The sequence below is a fragment of the Odontesthes bonariensis genome, chromosome 14 (assembly GCF_027942865.1).
Source record: "Odontesthes bonariensis isolate fOdoBon6 chromosome 14, fOdoBon6.hap1, whole genome shotgun sequence".
Lineage (NCBI taxonomy): Eukaryota > Metazoa > Chordata > Actinopteri > Atheriniformes > Atherinopsidae > Odontesthes > Odontesthes bonariensis.
The window spans coordinates 27714447-27740481 of record NC_134519.1 but is presented as its reverse complement, the minus strand read 5'-3'; the positions used below and the strand labels follow the sequence as shown (position 1 = coordinate 27740481).

Sequence of the window (26035 nt, the reverse complement as noted above, 5' to 3'; positions counted from 1 at the left end):
GTTGGGCGTGTCCCCGTACGGGCCACGGAGTGCACGTGTTTCAACTAGAGATAACATATAGTCAAATAAGGAGAGTCGGAGGAAAAATACATTCCAAAGGCATGTGGTCCATGTACATCGTCTCTTGGCTGGATGCCTGGAGAAGATAAGACCTTGAGATTCTCCCATAAAAATAGGATCTAGAATCATTCTGTTTTTCTCCGACAGGATAAAGATTCAGAAAGATTTTGAGCAATACTGAAGCGTCTCCTGAAAAACTCTTGAAAGTCCTGCAGTGACTCAGTCAGTCTGAGTCTGGAGAGAAAAGAAGCTCCTCATTTAACCTGGTTGAGGTTGGAAGTACTTGACAAGAAAAATGAAGAGAACTAAGCCTGTAGTATGATAGCCAAGATGATCCGAGGCTGCAATTTTGGCCTTAGCGTGCTTTAAACCAAGAACTACTATATGTGAGGGGTCACAGCAAATGAAGTGAAAGGAAATGTAAAAATAAGGAAAATATCAACTGGCTTCAGCACTTTCAGTTTTGTCAACCAGGCATCAAGAGAAAAATACACCAACAAGCTGGAGCAAGATGGCTAATTTATTAAGAAAACATGAAGATGGAGCATTATTTAACTAGTTTGAACAAAATGTTACAAAAGAATGAAGGCAATGTCCAGCCTGGAAGGCCACCATCAATATCAAATATATATATATAAACCAACAGCATTTTCCACTTAGTCATAACTGTCGTAAGTTATTTCACTCAATAGCAGAAAGAACATTTCCAAAGTGTATACGAGAGTGAACACTGTACGTCTATTATTAAAAACGTTCAAATGTACATCTTATTCATCTTCGTTTCCATCGACGTATGAAAAACAAACGGAGCAGAAATGTCATTGTCTTGATCATCTGTTCAACTTCTCTAGCTGCCTTTAACCTTTCTGGAGTCTGACTGAAAGTTGGATACCTACTCAAACATTACATCTGGTGATCATCCACACCAAAGACATTATTGTAATAAGGTCAACGACTCTGGTATGGAATGGCTCTCCTTAATTCTGGACCTTTCTTTAGCTATTTTATCATCCACCGTCTTGAAAAACAACAATCAAACCTACCCTTCATGTACAAAACAGTGAGAAACGCAACTAACGCTTATCAGCTGTGAAATGCATTGTATCCGTTTCTGTTCCGAACCACTTCTGCACACATTCTTCGACTGTTAGCTCTGGTAAAAAAAAATCTGTTTGTCACAGCTGCTCCTCACTTCACCGTCCCCAGGGTCTGATTCCTGATGGAGCACCAGGCTTTGAACACATTTCTGGAAAAGCCGAAAAATATCACAGTCAAAGAAAGAGATCGCTGGAGAAGAGAAAAACATGGAAAGAAGTGTCAAACCTCTACACACCTGCAGTGAGTGGCCACACATTCATTGCTGCAGTATTCTCTGTCCCAGTCTTCATTGTCGACTGCTGGGTTGTTGCAGCCTGCTCTCACACACACACTCTTCATCATTGCGCCATCACTCGACCCGTTCACCTCCATTTCCTCCTATAAAATAAAAAAAAATGAATAAATAGAAAAAAAATTAGCGCATCATTGATGTTGTGATTAGAATATTAGGAAAGGGTCTCTGCACTGTGATAGAGTTGTTGCCGAAGGACAGCCTTCAACGTGGAATTTGTTTTTTCATTTTATGGCTTTAAATGACAGCAGATATAAAAAAAAGACGCTTCAGCTGACAGTTCACCGTTTACGTAACTGTGCGCTCAGTTGGAGTCACTGTTCAGTTGGAGTCACTGTTCACTTTAAAGCGGTTATAAGGCGCTTTGGGGCCCAACAGTTTCAGGGTTTCGCTGAGGATAAAACTAGACTCGAGGAGCTCACAGAGTCACTAAATATGTTGACGAACTTTTTCCAGGGTTGTACACAAACATCACGGATTAAGCTGCAAATATGTACTTTACGGCGCCGGCCTGTACGAGTTACTACTCAAAAAGGCAAACCTCCGGAGCACAAAAGGTGGTGGTCAAAGGTAGCATCGCTGATCTAAAACTGCATGTGCGCGAAATGACAGAAGAAGCATTTTTTCGTGAACTCCACGATACTGAGACGTGTTAGTTACAGTTAGGTTTGAGAGCAGCAGCCAAGTTTGTCAAAAAGAAGAGAAAAGGTCTTACCTCCTCTGAATGCAGCACTTCTGTGACATCATCCTCGTCTGGATTGCCTGGCGTCTCAGCAGAGTTCACCACCTGCACCGACGTGGCAGGGGTGAGCGCTGCTGCCGTGCTGGGTACAATAATCGACGCCGCCTCTTTGTCCTGAATAGAAGCGGGGAGTATTTTTATCTGGAGTGGCGGTGGAGGGGTTGCGGTAACAGACATGGCGTAGCCCGGCGTGCCACTTCCCTCCCGGGGTTTGGCCTGTAAGGGCGGGGGAGCTGGTGCCATCAGCTGGAGCCGCGGCGGAGGCGGCGCACTCTGCATCTGCTGCAGCGGGGGGGGCTGACGGGGGACGCTGGAGAGCAAGATGGTCGGCTGCAAGGCGCGCATCCCTCCGGGCAGCACAGTCACTACCTGCCCCCCTCCCTGCAGCATGTGCTTTGGGATTATGATCTTGGTGATGGTCTGGGCCGGAGGCACCGCGGCTCCAGCAGTAGAAGCTTTGTTGGCTACCGTGCGGGAACGCGTGATCATCTCTGGGACGTCCAGGATGATGTTAGAGGCACAAATGTTGGTGATGGTGTTCTCTTCCACGCTGCTGTGAGGCGGCGCGGGGCGGAAAGCCAGGTGACCAGCAGAGGAAGGGGCAGCAGGAGTTGGAAAAACTGTAGGTGGAGGCGGTGAGGGGGCCGTGTCCATCTCCTCGGTGACAGGCTGGGCCGATTTAAAGATTGAAATAAGAGAGAAAGGTGAGCTGAATGAACTACATAAACAAGTTCACGCTCTGAGGACTACGGGACGTTACCTGCGATAGCTGGTTGGCTTTGTAAGCTGCAAGCGCTTTCAGATACTCCTTTTTGGCTGCTTCCGTTTTCCTCTTGTACACCTACAGCGAAACAGATAAAAAGGGCCATCTTTGTAAACAAATACCTTATAAATAAAAGAAATACAACTCTCCATACAGTTTCTCCATGTGTCTGTGTGGAAATAAACAGGTTCACGTACCTGTTTCTGTTCCTCAGCCAGGCTGTCCCACATGGAGGCCACAATCTTTGACACTTCCCCAAAAGACGCGTTGGGGTTCTGGCCTTTAATGGCGGCCTGAGTGTCTCTGAAGAACAGCGCGTATGCTGAAACTGGCTTCTGTGGCTCATTGGGATCCTTCTTCTTCCTTCCTTTCTTTGCCCCCGCTGCCTCGGTTTGTGAGACCAAAGCAGACGGCTTTCCCCCGCCCCTCCTGGCCATAGCCGGAGAGACCGTCCGGTGTGCTGGGTGGGAGGATATGTTGGAGAGGACGGAGGAGGAGGAGAGAGACACTGGGGCATCCACCAGCACACTCCTCTGTGTAGAGAGAGAGAAACGTGGAAATGAACACAATTAAACTCGTTATATCCGGCTAAGTTTTTCACGTTTGAGATTTAGGTATTGTAGCGTCTGATACTTAACAGATGTTGGAAGGAGCATCAGGGACAGGGTGTCCCATATAAGAGATGCACAAAGTCAAACATAAACCTATTTATAATAACATTCCTCAGTTAGAGCGTCTGGGGGAGGCCCACCAGATATGTATATATTATATTCTGGCATGCGCCTGTTGACGGGAAAAGCAGCACCTTCAGGGTTACCATATATGGGAAAGTTTTACCCTTCTTAACAGGAGAAGCACCCACTGCGAGGGAGAGATTGCACAGACTTTGGGGCTCTGAAGATATCTCCAGATTTTGATGCATCAATCTGTAATTCTGATACGGACCTGGTTGACAGTAAAATATTCCTGCTTTCGACCAAGTCTGTGTCAGCAGAGTTCTCCCTGCACCATCTACATGGACTGTTTGAAGGCGACCATCCCTCATAAACCCACAGTAAATAGATAGAAATCAAGAGCTGGTGATGGTGAACATTTCCGCTGGCCTCTACCTGCATTTCTCCTCACCTTGAAGTCATCCATGTCCTCATCCTGCAAGGAACCAGCTGGAGACGGCGTCGCGGACAGCGGCTGCTCAGGCGTCTCAGAATGATGACCCATGTTTTCGCCACCGAGACCCAGAGCCAGCTCTGACTGATTAATGGTGGAGAGCTGGCTGCTTCCCAAAAGACCATGACCGATGTCACCGAGTTGAACATCGATGGTCATGGGGGATGACGTGCTGAAATGTGAGCCACTGGAATTCCCCAGTTCCTACAGAGGGAACAGGGCACAAAAACTTGCAAAACAACTCTTAAATGCAATCAAGAACAGTCAATAAACTGTGCTTGTGGTCACTCGGTCAGATCTCAGTGGAGGAAGAGGCGTTCAGAGGTTTTGCCTGGGTAAAAATACGAACAGAGCACAGTTCTTTTTGGAGTTTTCTTACACGTCACATCTAGTGTTACTGCTTTCATTTGGGAATAATCTATCCAATGAATGTCAACAAACTGTAAATGTGTATATCCCAAAATTAAGCATAGGTTGCAATAAAAAAAAAACTTTGTTACATTATTCGTCCGGCTTTCTAGGGTAGCGCAACTTTTAGCACCACAGACAGTGTTAACTGCAAACCACCAGTTGTCAGAATCTACATGTGAGGGACTCACCAGGGCAGAGGAGCTGAGAAGGGCTCCCCCTCCAGTTTGGGGAATTGCCCCAAGGCTGAGCTGCTCCAGGCCCTGAGAGCCAGAGTTCACAAAGGCGGACGCAAACGAAGGGTCATTGGCTCCGACTACCAGGTTGCTAACAAGGCTTCTGGAGGCTGACGATCCACTGGTGCTGTCCGACCCATCCGTCAGCTCGAAGTGGGAGACTGCATCACTGATGCTCAGAGCTTGGTCCGGATCGAGGGATATCGGGGGAATCTCGAACACTTCATCCCCGAGACTAGGGGTATGGAAAGTCTGCTGTATGTGAACGATACAGAGAAACCGATTACTCATTAAAGGACTAACACAAGTCAGAATGGGAAAGATGAGTTACCACACTGCCAGGTTTCCTAAGTTAACTCACCTCTGCGGACAAAAAAGGGTGACCAGTTCCGCTGATGGTGAGGTAACTGTCGCCGCCCTCTGGAAACTGTAACCAAATTAAATAACAAGTGTGCAACATAAATTACAAAAATGTCATACAACTGTGACGTCTTCCATTCAAACACTCGTCGATGTGAGGTTACCTTATTCTCCACAGGGTATTCACCGTATGCCTGAGCGTCCAAAAACTCCGAATCGACATTTTGAGCACAACCATCCGACAAATCAGAGTAAAAATTGAGGTCCATCTTGAAACCGGATACTCTTAAATGAGCGGTCACAATTTCATACTTTATTGAAGTGGGGATTTTTCAAATTCCCCACCTATTTGGGACAACTTTAGCTGCTAGCTTGTTGAACACGCCGCTTAGCTTGATTTCACATTTGAAGAGGCCATGATAAACTATCTTGGCTTTGAAGCCCCAATGAAAGCTTGAAATGGGGGGTAATATGAGGGTAGTAGTAGTCAAATAATCGAAGTATAGGTTAAAATGTCTTCATAATTATCGCCCTTGGAGGCTAACATTTACCGGAGGCCCCAAACAAACCGACTCATATGGCGTAGCGGTTAGTGCGCGCGCGCGTCCTACAAGACGCCAGCAGAAGGCGGTGGTGGATTCACGTGCCGTCGGACAAAATACCGGTCAGTACATAAGGCCAGAAGGTGGCGCTCTGCTCCAGATTTCCCATTCATAAAATTCTCAAAGTATTAATTCGATTCCAAAATTAGGGTTAAGCATTTATTCAATATATTTTGATCATCTGAAACTACTTTCTACAACCCCTTCGCACCACGCTGGCCAGGGTGTTGTTGTGTCTGATACTTAGCAGCTGTGATGGGGAGTTGGGGAGAATGAGAGATAACAGTCTAAAATAAAACATTCTGGGAATAATCAATTCCCCAGTTAGTGTGTCCAGAGGAGGCTCAATAGATAAGTACACGCCGTACCCAGGCGTTGTGCCTGTTGATGGAAACATGCAAGATCTTCAAGGTCACCAAAAAACAGGAAGGTTTTACCCGACTTAATGAAAAACACTCCCACAGTCTGTAATTCTTATACGGACCTGGTTGACGATGAAAGTTTCTGTGTTCGACTAAGTCTGTGTCAGCAGAGTTCATCCTGTATCATTTACACATGGGCTGTTTGGAGGCGACCATCCCCGATACACCACAGTGTAATTGTACCCACGTGATGCAGACTAGTATTATTCCTTAAAAGAGACCCCCACAGGCAGACAGCAGTGACACTGTGCCCTTGATCTTGCCTGCAACAGAGGCAACTTCGGCTCTGCCCTCACTTACAGAACAAGAGGGGACCCCTAACATGAGATTAGGAGTGTCTCCCAAAATCAAAATCTCGTCTCCAGCAAGAAATGGGTCCATTTTCAAGAAGATCAGACAACGTAGAAATGTGCCATCTATTCTGTCCTGTCAGGGTGTTTTGTGTGTAATTGCAGCCTTTTTAATAGCACATGTAAACAAAGGACAAACACCAGCCTTTTACATTCATGTAAGGAACAATAAAGTTTTCACTTTGAATATATCATCAGCCGTGAACGTCTTAGGACACACTTTACAACATGGTGCCACTGCACTAGTTAACAGTCATTAGGTCATCTTGTGTGAGCATGAGTGTCAGTGCCAGTCTGTCACAATTGCATTTTTGTCCATCTCCTGTCCAACGTGTTGGGACAGGATCGAGCCCTCTGCAACCCTCTGGACCTGGGAATGAAAGAGAGATGGGAGGAAAGCCTGGAGGAGCCCAAACTGCAACATAAGATTTTTGCATCAGTCTAAATGTGTGCTACATATGGAGGCCCAAGACTTGCTCGCCCGTAACCTGATCTTTTTTTTTTTTTTTCTTTAATTCTAGATGCCACCTCGATGTGCATTTAAGGAATTGCAATAATCTCAAAAATGGGAACCTAGAGGACCCAAGGAAGCAGTATGTTAGTATAACGTAAGACACAGGTTCTTTTTTTTTAATGTGACCACAGTTGTCACTGGCAGATTTGAGGTTTCTTTTTCTTTACTTTTTTTTTTTTAAAGCAAAATGATCCCATTAAGCAAAGTAGATTGGACATGACTTGTCGTCAAGAGCTAAAATTAATAATAATTAATTAATTAATTAATAACAAAATAAATTAGCTATCAGCTTTGCGGGGAGGTTTCATTATTTCATCACCTGTTGTTCAAAAATATAATTCCCCCAAAGTTAAGGCTTCCAGGTAGTCAGAGCGTCTTGCAGGATGTGTAGTGGTAGCACGGTATTTAATGGGTTTGAGTAGTGAAAAAAACAAAACAAACAGGAAATCATCTAGGCTGTCGTGTATGCTGTAATCGGGACACACTTAATACACACGAATTTGTCTTTTTCTGAGCGGTTTAACGACGCGCCTCCATCTTACTTCTGCTCTTTGAAAATCACAATAATAATACACACAAACTTTCTTTCACTGTAGATTGCTGTTATTCATGTCACAGATACAGTCAGATCATAAAACAATAGTAACTCACGGCTGTCATCTTTGCACCATAGTACACACCTGACCAGCTCTACATTGTACAGTACACCCCATCCTCCTAGCACTGCTTCAGTAACTAATACGCTGATTTCCCCCTGTCCCTCTTAAACCCAACCCCTCCCATTGAGTGAAAACACTAACAGTACATCCACGGCCTGGATCCCCTTTAGTTCACAGACTCGTCTGGACAGAAGACCAAGCGAGATTGAGGGGGGTTGTGGGATCTGGCTCTGCTCAGTACACGTGTCCAGTTTCATGTAGCGCTAGAGGACCAGCTTTGAGGTTTGTTTTTTTTTGTTTGTTTGTTTTGTTGTTTTTAAAGATATGAAAAGTATCTGTACAGCGAGGGTCCCCTTTTGGTCACATTTGGGAATGTGATGGGAAGTCAAAGGTTTGGATGGAAGAGGAGGAGAACGATGAGTTGACAAGAAAGAAACCCCAGCTTTTTGCCATTTTGTCAGAGGAAGATCCAGCAGGGAAAGATGGAACATAATTGTAATGGAAAAAAACAACCGAAGGTTGCAAACCTGCTCCTTGAATGAAAAATCCTAAATAAAATAAATGAAGAAAAGTAGCAAAAAAAAACCAAAAAAACAAATTCATCCATAATCTGTTACATGATAAAAATAAATGATTGAGGAATAACGTGATTTATTTGTGAAAGGGGACTAAATTAGACTGTTGGGGGAGTAGAGTTCGGTCAGTCCTCTGAGCTTGATGAGGAGTCGGAGTCCTTCTGTGCTATAATGACATCGTCCAATAGGGTTTCTTGATCTGAGCTGTCGTCCGAGCTGTCGCCCTGCGAAAGGCTGTCGCCGCCCTCCATTTTAATGTGAAAGTCTGGACTGGTGAGGAAGTGATGGGACGTCTCCAGATCCTCCTCGTCCATCATGTAGGCTCCATCTGACACCAAAGTCTCCTCTTCAACTCCGTCCAGGTTGGGGTCTTCAGGGGTGGGCTCGGGAGTGTGGTAATGATGGTGGTGGTGGTGGTGGTGATGACGGCGGCGGCTTTTCTTCGGGATTTCCGAGTGCTCGGTAAGCAGTCGGTGGAAGAGCGACTCGGGCAGAAAGCCCTGAAAGAAAAACGCATAAGAATAAACACAATTACTGGTATAATATTAGACATTTTGTGGCATTCATTAACAAGCAAAAATAACAGAAGGCTTAAAAGGTTTCTCATTCAAAAACCTTAACAATTAAGACCTTTCCATACAACACTTGACTGCAAAGTCATGTAGTATTATAATATAATGTTCCTTACAGAGTTTCTAACAGTTTCAGACCAGTCGGGTGCCACAGCGTTATCAGGGTTTTCCTCCATGTACTCCCTCAGGTCTTGTAGCATCGGAGAGAACGCAGCTCCAACCTGAGAGGAAATGTTTGAATGTTTGTTAGTCGAATGCAGCTCACAGCCATCGACTCCAAACAAGAGTTGTGTGTAACTGTGGCTCACCTTCTTTCCTGTCCTCATGTTAATGAGCCTGACCTTCTCGGCACCCGTCAGGGGTTTATCTGTCCTCCTCCTCCTCTTCCTCTTGCTCCTGTTCACAAGTAGCTGAGGCGAGAAAGACATTATGAAGTTGAAATGTTGCCTGGCAACTATCGGGTTAGGTTATGAAGCGAAGCTAGTTGAACTTATTGGTTAAGATTTGAGGATTCACCTCAAGCATGTCTCCCTCCACTTCATAGTCAGGGTTCTCCTTCAGCCACGTGGGAGGGTCCCTTCGTCGAGGAGTACGCTCCAACGCGTCGTGGAGTCCATCTAGGTCTGACAGCTAAAAGAGGAAGGAAAAAAAACATTGATTTTTTTGTTTTGTTTTTTTAAATTGAAAGAAAATCTCATCCAGGTGATTTTTTGCTTCAACATCTGCCTGTGATGTAGAGAAACGGATAAAAAAAAAACAAAAAAAAAAACAAGTACCTCTTGATCCTTGCGCTTCTTGCGGCCACTGCTCTCTCCCCCTGAGCCATTGGGCATCAGGGCCTGCTTAGAGAACGTCAGTTTCAGGCCCTCCTCCTGGCAGGACAAGAAACACAGAGGCCTCTGATTAAGCCATGAACTACACCACAGCGGAAGTTGGTTTTGATTTCAAACACATTCTAAAAACATTTCAAATCCCTTTAAAATAAAAGCTCCCAGACTCCAAAATGGAAAACTATCTGCATCTGCCAACATAATCAACAGTGTATCATTTCAATTTTCATGTCTAAGCCTCAAACAATAATCTCATCTTTTGCCATAAACTCACCTTGAGGAGTTTTACTGTAAACTCGCCATCCTCTCCGTCTCCCCCAAGGCCACCACTAGGTGTGCCACCAGGTTTACGGATCACCCTTGTGTAAGCCATGTCATCTCCCACCAGCTCGGAGCTCGGGTTGAGCTGAGCTTCGGGCACATAGCGTCGCCCCGAGGGCCACTGACCGCTCAGCACAAGGGTACAAATATTGTCCAGACGATTGATCAGCACACGGTCCTGAGATAATTAAGTAAAACCAGACATCAGTTAATTATCTCAAGGAAAAAAAAAAAAAAAAAAGACTGTTGTGGTCTTCAACAGTAACAGACCCATTGGTAGTTATTTAGTTACCTTAGGCCAGTCAACTCTGAGAGGATCAGGAGGAGGAATGCCATCCTGAGACAGAGTTGTGGAGAGCAAACTATTGTCTTCATCCCCGTCTCCCACCTTCATGCCTCCTGAGGGAGAAAAGGAAAAAGAAAACTTTAACAAAGGTTTCGGTTTAAATTTTTTTGCACTCTTCAACATTTTTTCTTGCCATCAGTGAACTCGCCTCTTTCGGCCTCTTCCTCACTCTCTCCGCTGTCCTCACTGCCTGCGGATCGCTCTGAGGATGATGAGCCTGATTCAGAGTCTGAATCCGAATCAGAGCCTCCCTCGCCCTTCCTTCCACCTTGTCTTTCTCTCCTCTTGAAGCTCCAGCCCGGACCTCGCACTTTGCTGCCATGGTGACTTAAGGGTGTACCCTGTAACTCAGCACTGATTTCAGCCCCAAGCAACTGGGCGCTTTCATCAGTTTCCTCCTCTTTCACTCCAGGCACCTGCATCTCAGTCTTGGGCTGGCTGAGTGGCATGATGGGTGGGGCCTGGGGTGGTGGTGGTGGTGGAGGGGGTGGGGCATGCTGGTTCTGGACAAACTCATCGCGGGCAGCGGTGAAAGTGAACTGTGGGTCTACGAAGATGGAGAGCTCAGTGCGACTGACGCCATGCAGCCCAGCGCCGAGCATTAGCTGACGATCGTGCTCTGGTATAATCCACCAAGCAGGCAGCTCTGAGCTCGACGGGGCCAGAAGGAGACGCTCCTCCAGGGAGGGGTGGGGGAGGACTCGCTCACGAAGGCGACGCAAGAGGCTGATACGATAAAGGGTACGTGATGCACGTTCCTCAGTGATGGGGGCCACAGTCTGGGAAAGCTCGGATGGATCTAAGCAAGATGAGAGCAAAACATTGAGAACATGTTTCAGGCAAGGGCATTCGAAGGGTTAGATATGGTGAGACGCCAAAAGTTGACAGAGTTAACATCAACTGTTGAAAAATGTTGGGAACATATCTTGACAGTGGGTGAAACAGTAGCTGAAACAGTAGCTACCTTCGTCACGGCCGGGGCGGAGGTGGCACACCCTCCGGCACATGGCAAGAAAGGAACGGAAGTATCGACTGAGGCTCTCATCCGTTTTTTTATCCAGACGAGCAAAGGTACGGAAACGGGTCCAGTCAAACTCTGGATCTCCGACCTCTGGGAGACCCAGCTCCTTTTTCACCTTCTGCACTCCAAAAGTTGAGACCACACGGTAGAAGTCACACTCTTCTCTGCGTGTCCACCTGCACAAAAACCCACACAGGCAGCTGGAATGATGACAGGGCTTTTTGTGTAACGTTCTGATTCCAGGGCCGAGACGGAAAATGGTTCATGTGGAAGAAACCATATAGTTTTGTTCTTTTTAGTACCAGCTTCCACTTGCAGAAGCTCAAATGCACACAATAACTTCTTGAGCAACTTTTACAAAGTAGGAAGTTGACATGAACTAAAGCAAATCCACAGTGATCCACACTTCTAAAACAGAGAAAGCAAAGTAAAGTTTGAAGTGACACTAATATTCCTGAGTACGGTGAAGTGTAATACGACACCTTTGCTGTCGTTGCTGCCGTGCAATTTCCTTGAGTTTGCTGGCCTGTTCGCAGCGCCGGCGCCTGCGGTCACCCTTGGCTTCGGCTTCAATCTTCAGCTGCTCCTGTCTGTAGCTGCGCTGGTAGGCTGTGATCAGCCGCCGCAGCCGCGCTGTTAGCGACGAGCTGGAAGGCCATTCGCACACTCCACTCTGGCTCGTCACACTTTCTGTGACCACTGGTCCCGCTTTGTCTTCCACAGAAATCTCATCGTCCACGTTCATAGAATCAGGCTGCGGCATAAAAGCCAAATGAAGATTTATTAGTTTGTCCAGTTGCTTCGTTCCAAAGCGTACATGCACAATGAGTGGTGCTACCAGAGACTAATGGAGCAGCTCGATTCGTACCTCCTCGAAAAGATCTTTCGTGTGTCTTGATGCCGGCTTGAACTCTGGATCCTCTGAGTACTTATCATAGTCAGGACTACAGAAAACAAACAAAACAATATCAGTCAGGAAAAGAGACATGTCCAGTAAAGTGGCATCCTTTTCATACAATTATCAGGAAGCCAACTTTAAGACTCATTAATGACAGAATGTCCATCAGTGCTACATCTGTAGCCCTATTCACACACGAAATGCATAATAATGGCTTCATTCGTCTGTGGCATGTAGTCAATCACACACTGGTCACTTTTTTGTCAGTGTTCCTCACCCTTAGTGTGACATGCCTGTGAGTGACAGAGAGGCGTGGCGAGGGAGCAATAGTTACAATTCGTACGAGAAGCGATGGAGAATGGGAAGCACAACATTTCACCTTGTCGAACAGCTAGTGTTGTACGCATGAGGGTTTAACCGGACTACAGCGTTTGTGTTGTTGTCATCAACTCAAGGAAAGCGTGCAGTTTATTTGACCTGGGGACACCTTCTCTGCACTGTTACAGTGGGTGATCAGGAGATAAGCTGCATCGTCACAGTTTTACTTTTGCCATAAGAACTCATATCAGGCAAACCAACATGCAGCCTTCTGTGGAACAAAACGGCTTTGGATGAGAACAGTCGAAGTTTGAACTACAATCTTTTTTCTTGCTTATACGTCTCAGATACCAAGAAATGTCGACTGTTTGTTCCTGTTGGTAATTTAGGCAGATGAAATAACGGAGGAGAAAGTTTGAACAGTATTTATCCATTTTTTTAATGCGATCATATGTTAAATTAACCCATGGCAGCGGTTTGTGCCCGTCTGTTGATGCGACTGCTTATGATAAAAAAAAAAATAAAAAAAAAAAAAAGGTTAGCGTCAACTTACTCATCTCCCAACTCAGCATCACCAGTGTGCTGCTCGGCATCAATGGCCTTGTCATCGGGTCGGCCAACTTTCTCGAGGAAGAACAGGCAGGGATCAGCCCGCATGGTGGTGTACATCTCATACCCTGGAAGCAGAGTTTAAAAATAAAGAAAAGGCTGTTTGACAGTGTCCACTTTATCCACACGTGAAACAGCAAGAGTGGCACAACGCATGCCTCTGAGCCTCATTTCAGTCATTAAAAAAATAAAAAATTTTAATAAATAAACATCACTATATCAAATAATATAACCTATACACGGAGAAAAGCAAACCTACCGTGCTTGAATACACCGACAAGCAGTGAACGGTCTGCGTCAGTGTCCCACCACGCTGCAGGCACTTCCTGCTGCTCCATCTCTGGCATCCAGATATCAACATCCCTGGAAAATAAAAATTTAAACAAAATAGCTGCATTAACTGAGCCTGAGTGAGTGAGCATGTGCTTGACTCCAAACACAATGGAGAGTATTAGATACCTGATATCAGCCCCTTTCAGGACAGAATCGGCATGTTCACCAATCACCTCCTGTTTCAGGTAGTAGAGCATGCGCACCCTCAGCAAAACCCTGAAAGCAGACAGGAGATGTTTCAGTGTCGAACCAGAAATTAAACTGCATACACGTGAGCACAAGCATCAGACTGGGTGTCACCTACTTGTTGCACTGGTGCTTGAGGTGCTTGCGGTAGCTGTCGTCAAGCAGCAGGGTGTCAGGGTTGTACTTCCGGATCCACTCCACCTTCTGGACATCAAAGGTACTCTGGGCTTTTACCCTCTTACCCTTCCTACCTCTTGGAACAGGAATAGACAGGCCTAGGGAGAAGAAAAAAAAAAAGTACACAGTCAAAATTTTAAAAAAAAAGATCAAAAACAAGACATTTAAACATACTGGTTCTTTGAGACTGACAAAGAAGGAGGACTTTTTTTCCCCTCTGCCAAACTAACGCATTCCAGCACTTTTTCAATCTGAGAATTCTTAGATTTCGTTGAATATTTTTGAGAGTAAATCTGTGTGCGGCTCCCTACCTGAGTGGTTGAGTAGTGTTTGGGGTTCACGGCCATTCTCTGGTGGAGTGATGAGCTCCCAGATGAAACTCTTTATGTTCTCGTCTCCGCGATAGTGGAGCAAACAAAAGACCAGGATAACGCGGCATATGGTCTCTACATCACGTTCACTCAGACGCCTCTTACATCTGGCATGGGACAAGATATCCCTCCAGCGACCCCACCTAAAGAAGATGAACAAGTTAAAAAGTTTAAACAAAGAACAATAACAAAAGGGAAAAATGATACAGATAATGATACATGGCAAATTCCATCTTCGTACCCATAGACAAGCAGGTGTTTCTCCACCCGGAAACAGTCCGTGCGGCCATAACCTCCTCCGCTGTGGCGATCAGAGCGGCGAGAGGCACGCGAATGCCTAGAATTGGCAGGTGGATACTCTTCATCACTGTCTATATCAGACAAGTCTCCACCTTCACCGCGTAAAGTGGAATACTGTCGGGTCTGCTTACGAATTCTGGGAGTGTCAATCACGAGAGTGTTCTGTGGAAAAGACAAACTTTTAGTCAACTGGAGAGTGAATTTAAAAACCCAGTTAGAGAACTGCACCTCAAGCTCAGCAAGCCCACAGCAGGATAAATCTATTCGTCAAAAATAAAACACCAGGGTTACCTTCCGATTGATGGAATCCACATCTATGTCTGCTTTCTTGGCCCACTTTTCCCAGAATTCCGGGTCATCGAGGGCTATGTCACTGCGGTTCTCAGAAGCCACAAAGCTGGCTTTAGAGAACGTGGAACCCTTGCCCTCACTCTCGATAGTGATGGTGGTGGCTCTTCGCTGAAGGATCTGGTCAATGTCCTCCTCACAGAATCGACTGCCCTCATCATTCTCATCCATGATGGCAGCATAAGCTCCCTTCCTCAACAGGTCTTCGATCTCTTTCTTGGAGAACTGCTGGATTTGCTGAAGACGACATAAAACAATTTACACAAGTGATCCAAGCTGGTTTACAGAAACTCATTTTGGAGTTTGGCTTTTCGTTCTTTACCCCGTTCACGTTGCTGTCTTTGTTCCCACTCATGCTTTGCAGGACAGCGCGGTCCAGACCAAGCTTCAGACTTGCTTTATCGAGCATCTCCCTCTCGTACGAATTCCTGGTGATGAGACGGTAAACCTTGACCGCCTTAGACTGGCCAATACGATGACATCGCGCCTGGGCCTGGAATAAGAAAAACAAAATAGTGTCAAAGCAGAACAAGCAGCTGTTATCAACAAACAACTCTAAAGCAGCTGTTGTAAAATCTTATACCTGCAGGTCATTTTGAGGGTTCCAGTCAGAGTCAAATATGATACAGGTGTCAGCAGCAGTTAGGTTGATACCCAGGCCACCGGCACGGGTACACAGCAGGAAGACAAAACGATCCGAGTCAGGTTTGCTGAAGCGATCAATGGCAGCCTGTCGCAAGTTTCCACGCACTCTGCCATCAATTCGCTCATAAAGATATCTGTAAAAATCAAGACACATTCAAATATCTCACAAGTCCAAGCAAAGCACTTCAGACATTAACAAACATTTCGCAAAACTTCCAATATCGTTTCACTACAATATGACCAAAATACCTTTTATTGATGAGGTAGTCTTCCAGAATGTCGAGGCATCGCACCATCTGAGAGAAGATGAGCACTTTGTGGCCACCAGCCTTGAGACGAGGCAGCAACTTGTCCAGTAGCACTAGTTTTCCAGCCGACCGAATTAAGGCCTGCAAATGAAAGTCAGCGGCCATGGGGTCATACACCTCCCGCAACTCCGCTACGATCTTCTCCTCCGCACCTGAACAGGACAGAGAAGCACAATGCCATCAAATACAACAACAACAAAGAAGGCTAAAACGGCATTGAATAAATAAAGACTTTCAAATCATTTCAGGGATAAAAATGGCGTGCGGTACCGTTGATGAGGTAGGGGTGGTTGCAGCACTTGCGGAGCTCCATCATTGTGTTGAGCAGGTTGGGCACATTGCTGTTACTGGTTGCACCTAAACTGAGGAAGCTGAAGTTCCTCTCCAGGATGGCCCTGTAGTACTTCTTTTGAACATCAGTCAACTCAACCTAAAAAGGAAAATATAGGATTTTTTTTTTCAAATTCTCCTGGATATTACAGCAGGAGACATTGCTGTGATTTAGAATTCCTCTCATGAGCGCTTCCATACGTGGGAGACATCTGGTGCATCTCCTCTGGTATGGGAATTTATTGGCATCTCATCTAGGTTTTAAAAAACTACAAGAAAATCTTCCACGATATAATAATTGAGAACTACTTGGTAAATTGTTCTTTTAAGAAAGACAGAGGAGACAAACCTCAATGATGGTCTCCTGTTTGGGCGCCAGGTTCTTCTCCACATCCTCCTTGAGCCTTCGCAACATCATTGGTTTTAAGATCGCCTGAAGTTTCTGAACCTGATGGACCAATCAAAAGAAAAAAAGATCGCTCAGTAACTTATCATTACCAGCTCAACATTAGCTAAGACACAGAGCAGCAATACAGATGAGACAAAGAGACAATGAAAGGCTATGTTTACGTGTGTCCGAACCACCACAAACACATATTTTCACACCTGTTCTTCTGTCTTAAGGTCTCCAAAGTCTCGAAGAAATTCAATTTCAGAGGGGAACTGGGCAGGCTCCAGGAAATGCAGCAGACTGAAGAGTTCCTCCACAGTGTTCTGAAGAGGAGTGCCGGTCAACAGCACTTTGTGTTCCTATGAGAAACCACAGAAGATCATTTAAGATGCACATATGTTCTGATCAGCTTCAGCAGGTACAAGCCACCATCAGCTATGGTCTACTCACCAGGTCAAGCATCTTCAAGCTGTCCAACAGCTTGCAGTTGCGATTTTTAAGGCGGTGAGCCTCGTCGATGATCACACAACGCCAGGAGATCTCCCTCAGTTCTGGGCAGTCGGACAACACCATCTCAAAAGTTGTGATGAGGGCATCAAACTTGTATGCGCCTGGGATTAAATGTCCCTATAAAAGAATGATAATTTTCATTAGAAATTGTTTTTTTAAAAGCGCAAAAGTTAATCGGTTACAATCATGAGGAATAAACACACCTTATCATCTTTGCAGTACATCTCATACTGCTGGATCATCTGTCGGCTGGCCAGGCTGCCGTGGTAGACGATGGCATTCATATCGGTCCACGTGCAGAATTCTCTCTCCCAGTTGGTGATGGTGGAGAGGGGAGCAATGACCAGGAAGGGGCCTTGGACACTAGCTGCATAGATCTCCGACAGCAGCACGATGGACTGGATGGTCTTCCCCAGTCCCATCTCATCTGCCAGGATACAGTTCTGCCTGAAAGACAAGAGAATTCCAATGTGAACCCTGAAGCCTTGGGAGAAGCATTATTTCATCTTTGTACTCTGGCTATAATAAAAAACATGTACCTCTCATCCATCCAATGTTTTCTTGTTATTGCCATTTTAGCAGGACTCATGTTCTGTCCTTCATTACAACCCTTAAACACTGCATAATGAGTCTCATTTTTTAAATCAATAGTGCTTCTACAACTACTTTGAGCCATTTACGCAGTAAAGCCAATCTGTGGTTAACTTTACCAACCACAGTTAGTAATAAGCGCGTGTTGGATAAATACCTGTTGTACCAGTTGAAGAGAAGCCAGTTGACTCCTTCCAGTTGATACTCTCTCAGTGTGTTTCCGTTCTTGTACTCTCTGGTCTCCTCGAGCTTATTCCATGAATTGGCTTGAGGTCGCGTCTGAGAAAAAACATTGAAACCAATGAGGAAAACAAAACAAAACAAAAAAAGACAGAAGAAACGTACTTGCTATGTGCTTTCTGTCTTAAGTAAACATGCCCACTGTGCTTCCAAGTGAAAAAGAACCAGAGAAACCTGCAAGAGTGCAGCTGGTTGAACCTGGCATGAAAGATGAACCCTTCCAAACATTTACAGTTTAGCCACTGGGCAGATCTTGAGTCTGATTTTTATTCATTTTTTTTGCCATAAGAAAAGGTTTCGATATTGCATCGTGTGAAGCATAATGCATGTGGTCAGAGTTTTGTCGCGCGAATATGGACGTTATCCGCGTCGACTCGCATTAGACTGACAAGCAGGCTGTGAAAAGCAGCAGAAAACGGTGCTTTTTCACATCACTTTTCCACATGTTGCTCTTGTGTGGTCTAAGACTCACACCGGTTTCACTAAAGTTCACAGCCAATTATAGAGCGAAAAGTAACAGAGGAGGGGCTGAGAGCATCACATCTAGAAATAGTTCAACGGAGTGAGACGCCCACGTAAGTAAAGTGCAAAATCGAAATCCTTTTTGGAGGTTTGGTTTTAGCAAATTCACAACATACTTTAATCCTTTAAAAGGCCACCAGCTCCCATCTACACTTCATATTAAAGTGACCACAGCGGATACCATCAATACCAGAATAAAAAGTTGGCCGGTAATCCACTTTACGGTATACCACAGCGAGGCGTTACAGTTCCATTTTCCCCGAGCGGGACGGATTTAAACGCATGTCATTATAAAAGAAGACGCGTTCCAAGCCATAACTTATTTCCTTGCTCACCGTTCTCTTCAAACGAGGTTGTCTGTTCTGGATTTTGCTGAACTCTTCAACTTTGCCCTGGTCAACATCCTCCTTCAGTTCCCAAGTGGCATCCTCATATGGCAGAGAGCACCACTTCACCAAGTAGTAGATGACAGGCTGGAAGAAATGAGAGGAAACATTTGCGTTACCAAGCGATGATGACGCTCCTGTTAACAGGCGAACAGTTAACAAGAACGGACGAGATGTAAAAAGATCATCAACTCAGACCTCGCCGTTGTCCTTATCCACACTGTGGGAAACGTCCAGGATCCTGTCAACCTCCACATAGTCTGGGTTAAAAGACTCCTCGTCCTAAAGAGAAGAGTTTGCGGTCAGTTTCCAACGCCGAGCTACTTCCATGAAATGAGAGGTTTCACAATCTGCCTTCTTCTCACCTCCTGGAACAAGTGCCTCATCTGCGCGTGCTTGGTCTTAAACCTCTTGATCTTTTGATGGATCCTCTTATCTTTCTCCAGCTGCTCCAAACTGGCCCATTCACAGTGCAAGTATGAACTGAGAACAAAAGAGCGCAGTTGTACTCATCTGTGTTTGCTCACTCATTTGCCCAAGCAATAAAAGTGTGATGTACAGTTGTTCACCGGCCCACTGAGACTTACTAGTTCTTGTATTTAACAAAGAATTCCTCAACATTTGTATACTGGCCCTGAGACACCTTGAAGAAAAAGAAAAGATTTATAGGTATAAATAACCATCAATAAAATGAATTAAGGATATTAAGTGTTAAATGATAATAGAAACAAACACACCTCCTTCTTGGTTATCCTCAAAGACAGCACTTTGTCTACAATGGCAGCATCCTCCTCGCTCGGATTTTCCTGTAAAACACAGAAGTTATACACAGCAGCCTGTTAGACTCCTACACACTTCACCCTCACACTAACAACCCCACAAATATGCACACCAAGCGTAAAATTACACACAACTATTATCTGTTGCATTGTATTATTCATTAAGTCTCCAGAGTAGAAATAATAGACACTCACCACAAAGAACTGCATACTGGGCTGCCCATCTCCATCAAGCTCCACTTCCTGCTTGAGCTGCGCCGCCGCCCCTCCACTGATGGAGGCCACGGCTGCCGCGGTCGTAGTAACGTCTACATCTTCCTGTTCATCCTCATCATCGGTTATTTTGATATCCAGGTCCTCCGTGTACTTCTTCCTCTTCACCACACGATTGGATCGCCTCTTCTGGCCAGAAGAGAGAGGTTTAAGTTCGAGGTGTCTAGGTTTTTGTTTTTTTGTCGTAACAGAGTCACGTGTCGCATAAACACACTTTCCACAGAGTTGTGTTCTATCCAAACTTTACATTTTGTCTCATTTGACCTCTCCATCCAACATTATTTCTAAATAAATAGGACGTCCTAGCCCAGAACTGGATGTCTGTCAAACACCTCAGTGAGGGAGACACAAACGACTCATTTTCAAATACAAACTAGTTTCTTGAAGATGGCGATGACAAGCTTTAAACTGTTTTAGATAGTCTTCACAAAATCCTTCTTTTTCCAGTATAAATTATCTTAACTCATGGTCATAATGTCAGAACTGCCAAAAAGTAAAACCAGCAGCTTAAGGAACCCTGTCAAGTGTTAACCAAGCGATGAACTTAATTGAAATTGAAATGCCATGTTCTACAGCACTCACCACCCAAAAGGCACCTCTATAAAACACTTGTGGACTCACTATCTCTATTAAAGTGTATGTGTTTGTACCATAATCATGTCATCCTCCAGTGCTGCAGGAGAGGCAGGGCTCAGCTCCCCGTCAGAGTGGTCAGAGGATGCATTTCTCTTTCTTTTCTTTGCTCCCACGAGAGTAATAGTGCTGCCGGGCGGTGGAGAGAGCAAAGACGTAAAGAGAGTGGATCACCGGCAAAGGAAAATAAATAAATGGTGTTCTCTAAAGAGCTGCATTCTAAAGCAGACAGCGATTTTGTTTTATCTAGGCCTTCCAAACAAAAGACTTACTTTGGTTTAATCTTGCTTTTGCTCTTGCTCCCAGGCGCAGGTATTACTGTGCCTCCGGCCACTGTGACGGTTCCTCCCGATGTCTTCACTTTACCCTTTTTGTCAACCCCGACTACCATCCTTGGTACCGATCCTCCAGACACAGGACTTTTCTTTTTGCTCCCTCCACTGCTGCTTTTTTTCTTAGCAGCAGACACAACAGCCACGGCACCTCCCATTTCTGGGGAGGTCTGTGTGCTTGGAAGCTCATCCTGATTCAGGACTCGGGGCAGGTTCTTTTCACCACGTGCTTTGGCCCGAGCAATGGCTTCAGCCACTATACGGTTCGCCTTCTCCTGCTTGCAAAGAATCTCCACGCGCCGCACAGATGCAGACTCGCCAGGAGCCTTGCTGATGCGAATGGCCTGGGTTGGAGTGGTGGTTGTGGTAGAGGGACCCGCTGTTGAAGAGTTGATGACCTTCACCACTGAGACTGCGCCAGTAGATGAGGCTGAACTTGTCTATATGAGAGAAACAGGAAAAATTTATTTTCAACAGTTTTTCTTAGCTTTATATGAAATATCTTGCGCCAATGTGTGCAAATGAGGAGGTCTACCTGTGGCTGTAGAAGCATTTTGAGCGGAACTGCAACCCTCTGCCCTCCTTGGCCGTGGGATATCTGTAACACCTGTGGGCTGCCAGTGTTGCCAGCTCCTGACACCAGCTGATACTGCCAGCATCAAAGAGACAGAGGGTGGGTAAGTCACAGTCTCACTTGGGGAAAAAAAACAACAACAACAAAAAAAAAAAACACCCAAATGTACACCTAAATCTTTAACAAAAGCTAAGGCAAAAAACACCCAATTCAATTCGATCTTCACATATACGTTTGGAAAATTCAGATGAATCTTAGGATAGAAACCATTTTCTGTAGATGCTTCGTCTCCATCAGTATAACAAGCTAATGCAAGGCGTTGTATTTTTTCCTCTTTCATATCTGAGCCAACAGGTCTCGTAACCGAATATCCCCAACCTAATCAATCCTGAACAGAAATGGGACCTGAATTAGATAGTAATCAATTCAGGGAAACAATGGTAATCGCCTGCCTGACCTTAAACAGATCTGATTAGTGCAAGTCAGAAATCCTTTAAAAAAATAAGTCGAGCATCGGGTATCACAAATCGACAAGGCGCTTGGCAAACGACCACAAAACTGTAAGTAACAGCTGAGCTGTCCTCCAAATGCAACCGGCGCGCTAACAAAGTATAACATTACGTTACCAAATGTCACCATATTCAATGCGCATCCCCAAAAATGATATTTAGGGCAGTGCTACTTATGTAACAAGTACATGCAGAAATATTCTAAAATGCAGAGGACTTATCTGTAATGTTTGTTCAAGCACGCCTCTCACTCCACAACATCAGAGATGTTCACAGAGACAGTTTGAAAACAATGAACGGCCTTGTGCTGATTAAAGAAATTAGGTATGCCTGCTAACTGATACTAGTTAGCAGACTGACTAAGAGAATTTCTTTTATTTTTTATTTTTTAAAGGACAGATCTGTCCTGGAGACAACAATACCTGTTTTTTTTAATGGTACTCTAACAGCACATGCTTTACTAATTTTGCACAAAACAAATGCTCTTCGGACTTGCAAATGAGTGAATCTGCAAACACATGCTAATATTCAGGACTCTTAGTTTTATTTAATTGTATCAATAATGTCAAAAGATCTTTGGGGCCCCTTTAGGGCCCCGTTTACTTATACACCAAAAAAAATAAATACAATGCTGACAGCCAGCAAAACTAAAATAAAGAAAAACGTTTATGATCATCAATTTGAACCCAGCGTTTTGTTAAACTTGTTAACCGAGCAGGTACAACGAAGCTATAAAACAGCGGTTTCCTCACCTTAACTCCTCCTTGTTGGTTGGGCTGCTGTTGCACTTGCAGCTGAATTGTGAGGACTTTGGGTTGCCCTCCAGCCTGGCCTGCAGCCCGAGCCTGGGTCAGGGCCGCTAGTTGGCTTCCCTGGAGAACCAGTTTGCCACCAGGAAGCTGACCCAGCACTAGTCTAGTAGGGGCCTGCTGTTGCCCCCCTTGTGCTGTCTGAACCTGCTGGAGTTGCGTCACCTGCTGTTGAGCTGCTTGACCTGCTGGCGTGGCAGAGCCAGTCTGGGAGGGCTGTTGGAGAACCAAGGTGATGCGCTTTGCCTCACCACCCTAGAATGAGATACAAAGAATGAGACTCATAACAGCGGTCAGGAACAGACTGACATAAATACACAGCTTCCAAAACTCAAATGTCTTTAAAAGTAAACCACCGACCCATTCTAGTCATCACCTGTAGTGATGCCACAGTTGAGCTGACATCGTGCAGATCGAGTCCACAAACGAAAGCGATGGTGCTTACCTGTGACTGGGTCTGCATGGCTGGCTGGAGCTGCACTTGACCCTGTGTCTGGACCTGGATCTGACCTTGGGGCTGGAGCTGGGCAGCCTGGGATTGGACTTGGACTGTGGTCTGGCCCTGAGCCATCTGCACCTGAACAGGCTGGCCTTGCGTCTGCTGTACCTGCTGAGGCATGGATGTGAGCAACACTTGTTTCACTGGGCCATTTGGAGACTGTAGCAGCCTCTGCACTCCTGCAGTCCCCACCTTAACTTGGGCTTGTCCTGGGCTCGCCTGATTCAAGACCGTCCCCCCCTGCAATATGGACACACCAGGTTTGAGTGGAGTACCCGACAACACACGGATGACCTTTCCGCTTGTCTGGGCTGTGGTTCCAGATATAGTCTGCAGTACCTGGGCTTGACCCTGGGGTCCTTTGAGAATGACAATTTTACCACCAGCTTGCTGCGTGATGGCGGCTAACTGCTGGGGAGTGAGCTGGTGAGTTATCTGTGCGAGCTGCTGCGTGGTGGCGGTGGTAGTTGTAGGGCTAGAAACAGTCAGAGGCGAGCTCAGCAGGACAGTGCTACTGGTCACCACACTGGCGTTGCTGACAATGGGTATGGTGGTCTGAGCTTGTATCTGAGGTACGGTATCAACAGGGGCAGCAGCTGGGGCTGGAGTCACAGCTATGGAAACAGTCTGAGCAGTCGCCATCGGCACCGGCTGCTGTGAGGCAACTTGAACAGGGGCAGGGTCTGGGATGGCAGGAGCTGCTACAGGAACACCAAGGCTTTGGCCGCCTGTGAGGTCAGGGGTCGACTCCGACTCAGATGTTGGATCCACCTGGCCCAAAGCCAGCTTGAGAGCTTCCTCCACCGGGTCTGAGGAGCCCTGAGAGAAGGAGTCATCCGGCAGGGCGTCCAGATTAAACAGGGGTGTGTCCTCAAAGAGGTCCATAATGGGATCTGCCATCTTGCCCCCTCCACACAGGGAGATGGGCACAATGTTAAAAAGACTCCGAGATGGAAGCTATATATTTGTTGTCCAATTCTTCTCTTCTTTTAAGTAAACAGCTGGGAAAAGAGAAGAATCACATGTGAATTAGCAAACTGTCTGAAAATCTTATTATTTAATAAAGTACCTGGTGTTAGGAAATAAAAAGAGAAAAGTTAGTCAAACCTGCCCCTAAAATTAAATGGTAAGCCTGTAAGCTCTTATACTTGTGCTTTACTCTCCCATCTATGTCTGAAGTGTAACATAATTCTTATAAGTATGGATCCTAATGCATAGCAAAACAATATAATTCACAAAAACCTACAAATTTCAATACGCCCACCTTTATTTATCTCTGAATCTGCGACATGGCACTTAACTCGCTCTGGAAGCTAAGTGCCTTATTAACGAACTCACTAGCAACGAAATTTAAAAACAAATAGTTAGACTGCCTTCTGGCAGACTGAAAACTTCTAACTAATATCGTTTTTTAAGTATGAACTCACTTCTGATGACATTGTCCAGAATGCTTTCAAAGTGATAGTAAACGTTTCGAAAACCATTCAAAGAATGAGCAACTTCAATAAAATTATACATAATAAGTCGACTCAGACGAAAATTTGTGAAAAAGAATAGTTCGATGTGAAGTCAGACGAGGAGGGTACTGATGCTGGCCAGGTACGATGCTCCCCTCTCTGGTCGTATTGCAGTCTTTCTTACAAAACCGTCGGCTAGCATTAGCTTCAACCGCGACCAAAATGTGCCCTTTACAAAAGCGTGTGAAGCGACGAAACCATATTCAGGCTCATAAACAAGGTGCATTGTGTGTTTGAGGTCGTTGGTTCCACTCTCTGTCATCTACTACAAACCATTCAGTCAACCGGACTCCTTCAATCTCATCAACAAACCGGACCAAACCAAAGCAACGTGCCACAATAACCATTGCCCGTCAACGTTCAGACACAGGTTAGGCCGCAATACTGTTTCGGTTGGTCTGCGTCAAATTTTCGGCAAAAATACCTGAAAATAATCATCATAACCACTGCCCCAACTCCCACAGTAATAATTTCGGGGTGCTAAATTTACCTTTGCATCGACACACATGGCTTTCTCCGTCTCACAACACTGTACGATTACAGGAAACGGCCAGAGAAGAGCAGGAACTAACTTCTTGCCAGAGAGAAAGCGTAGAAAGCGTGCCCCTCGGATGCTATCAAACGATGATTGGCCCGCGCTCTCATGAGCCGGCAAGATACAGCACGTTCATTGGCTTAACTGACTATCAATCAATTATGCTACCGCTTCTGGGCGGGATAATATCCGTAGTTAGGTTGAGAAAACAATAAATGCGGCCTAGCTGGGATCATTTGACTCGGTGATCTTCAGGATTGCTGTTTTACTGCCATATATTCTCACTGTAAAAAACCTGTGACTTTTAGGGCAGTGTGAAGAAAATGGGTGTTTTAATTATGTCTAAAATATTGCACTGCTTTCATAGCTGCTTGTGAATGACACCCCCAGTTTTTTTTCAGCGTTTTATTATATTGGCCATAGCTCAGGAATCAGTCAACATCATTAAATGAATGAAGACTTGTTGTGCTGTTTCTGTGTCACTGTTTAGATGTATTAATCCAGATCAAATTAACACACTGCGGTATTTCTGATGGTTATTGTTAATAAATCTCAAATACTTATAATAGCTTTCTCTATGTATCGATGTGATGGTCTTCGGGCGCTCATGGTTGGTTCAGGTGTGTGGTTGAATTTTGGCGCCCTCTAGAGGTCGAAGACTGAAACGCAATCATTTGTTTCGGTTGGTATTTCATGAGCTTTACAGTTTTTGTTTTAAGGATAGTAAGATTAATCTAATTCAACTTTTTTCACATACCACTAATAGTTCTTTCT

At 45.2% G+C, this 26035-nt stretch overlaps 2 protein-coding genes across 7 annotated transcripts; both read right to left on the bottom strand.

Moving 5' to 3' along the window:
- Positions 1-566: 566 nt before the first annotated feature.
- On the bottom strand, positions 567-6082 carry tox4a (TOX high mobility group box family member 4 a). Of its 2 annotated transcripts, none has more exons than XM_075483842.1 (9): positions 5291-6082; positions 5128-5193; positions 4722-5018; positions 4081-4326; positions 3153-3488; positions 2953-3033; positions 2166-2861; positions 1394-1536; positions 567-1306 (listed from the first exon to the last, which is right to left on the bottom strand). In XM_075483842.1, the coding sequence occupies exons 1-9, from the start codon at positions 5393-5395 to the stop codon at positions 1249-1251; spliced, it is 2028 nt and encodes a 675-aa protein (XP_075339957.1). In that variant the 5' UTR covers positions 5396-6082; the 3' UTR covers positions 567-1248. The 2 variants fall into 2 exon arrangements, with proteins under 2 accessions (XP_075339957.1, XP_075339956.1); XM_075483841.1 differs by having other exon boundaries at positions 4722-5021; positions 5291-6081.
- A 1513-nt stretch (positions 6083-7595) lies between these two features.
- chd8 (chromodomain helicase DNA binding protein 8) lies at positions 7596-25304 on the bottom strand. Of its 5 annotated transcripts, none has more exons than XM_075483838.1 (40): positions 25217-25304; positions 23402-24210; positions 23156-23320; positions 22654-22965; positions 21354-21467; positions 20759-21258; positions 20504-20615; positions 19776-19982; positions 19539-19607; positions 19389-19444; positions 19167-19284; positions 19000-19083; positions 18751-18888; positions 17811-17932; positions 17266-17509; positions 17003-17179; positions 16768-16911; positions 16511-16609; positions 16102-16261; positions 15773-15983; positions 15462-15657; positions 15201-15371; positions 14822-15115; positions 14472-14692; positions 14171-14373; positions 13801-13957; positions 13623-13712; positions 13423-13526; positions 13108-13231; positions 12207-12282; positions 11821-12092; positions 11282-11514; positions 10466-11116; positions 10264-10370; positions 9925-10149; positions 9597-9692; positions 9337-9450; positions 9129-9230; positions 8937-9041; positions 7596-8748 (listed from the first exon to the last, which is right to left on the bottom strand). In XM_075483838.1, exons 2-40 carry the CDS (start codon positions 24107-24109, stop codon positions 8374-8376), a joined length of 7656 nt encoding a protein of 2551 aa, XP_075339953.1. In that variant the 5' UTR covers positions 24110-24210; positions 25217-25304; the 3' UTR covers positions 7596-8373. The 5 variants fall into 5 exon arrangements, with proteins under 5 accessions (XP_075339953.1, XP_075339954.1, XP_075339955.1 ...); XM_075483839.1 differs by having other exon boundaries at positions 23156-23317; XM_075483840.1 differs by having other exon boundaries at positions 23156-23449; positions 23549-24210.
- Between the last annotated feature and the right edge of the window lie 731 nt (positions 25305-26035).

What these genes read in the sequence shown, in the direction of transcription:
- tox4a (XM_075483841.1), bottom strand. Translation starts at nt 5,395, where the DNA reads ATGGACCTCAATTTTTACTCTGATTTGTCGGATGGTTGTGCTCAAAAT. An exon ending in AATACCCTGTGGAGAATAAG is followed by an intron (nt 5,194 to 5,290) that starts GTAACCTCACAT and finishes ATTTGGTTACAG; the next exon opens with TTTCCAGAGGGCGGCGACAG. An exon ending in TGTGTGGCCACTCACTGCAG is followed by an intron (nt 1,307 to 1,393) that starts GTGTGTAGAGGT and finishes CGGCTTTTCCAG; the next exon opens with AAATGTGTTCAAAGCCTGGT.
- chd8 (XM_075483836.1), bottom strand. Translation starts at nt 24,109, where the DNA reads ATGGCAGATCCCATTATGGACCTCTTTGAGGACACACCCCTGTTTAAT. An exon ending in CCATGCAGACCCAGTCACAG is followed by an intron (nt 22,966 to 23,155) that starts GTAAGCACCATC and finishes ATCTCATTCTAG; the next exon opens with GGTGGTGAGGCAAAGCGCAT. An exon ending in TGAGGCACTTGTTCCAGGAG is followed by an intron (nt 19,084 to 19,166) that starts GTGAGAAGAAGG and finishes TCTTCTCTTTAG; the next exon opens with GACGAGGAGTCTTTTAACCC.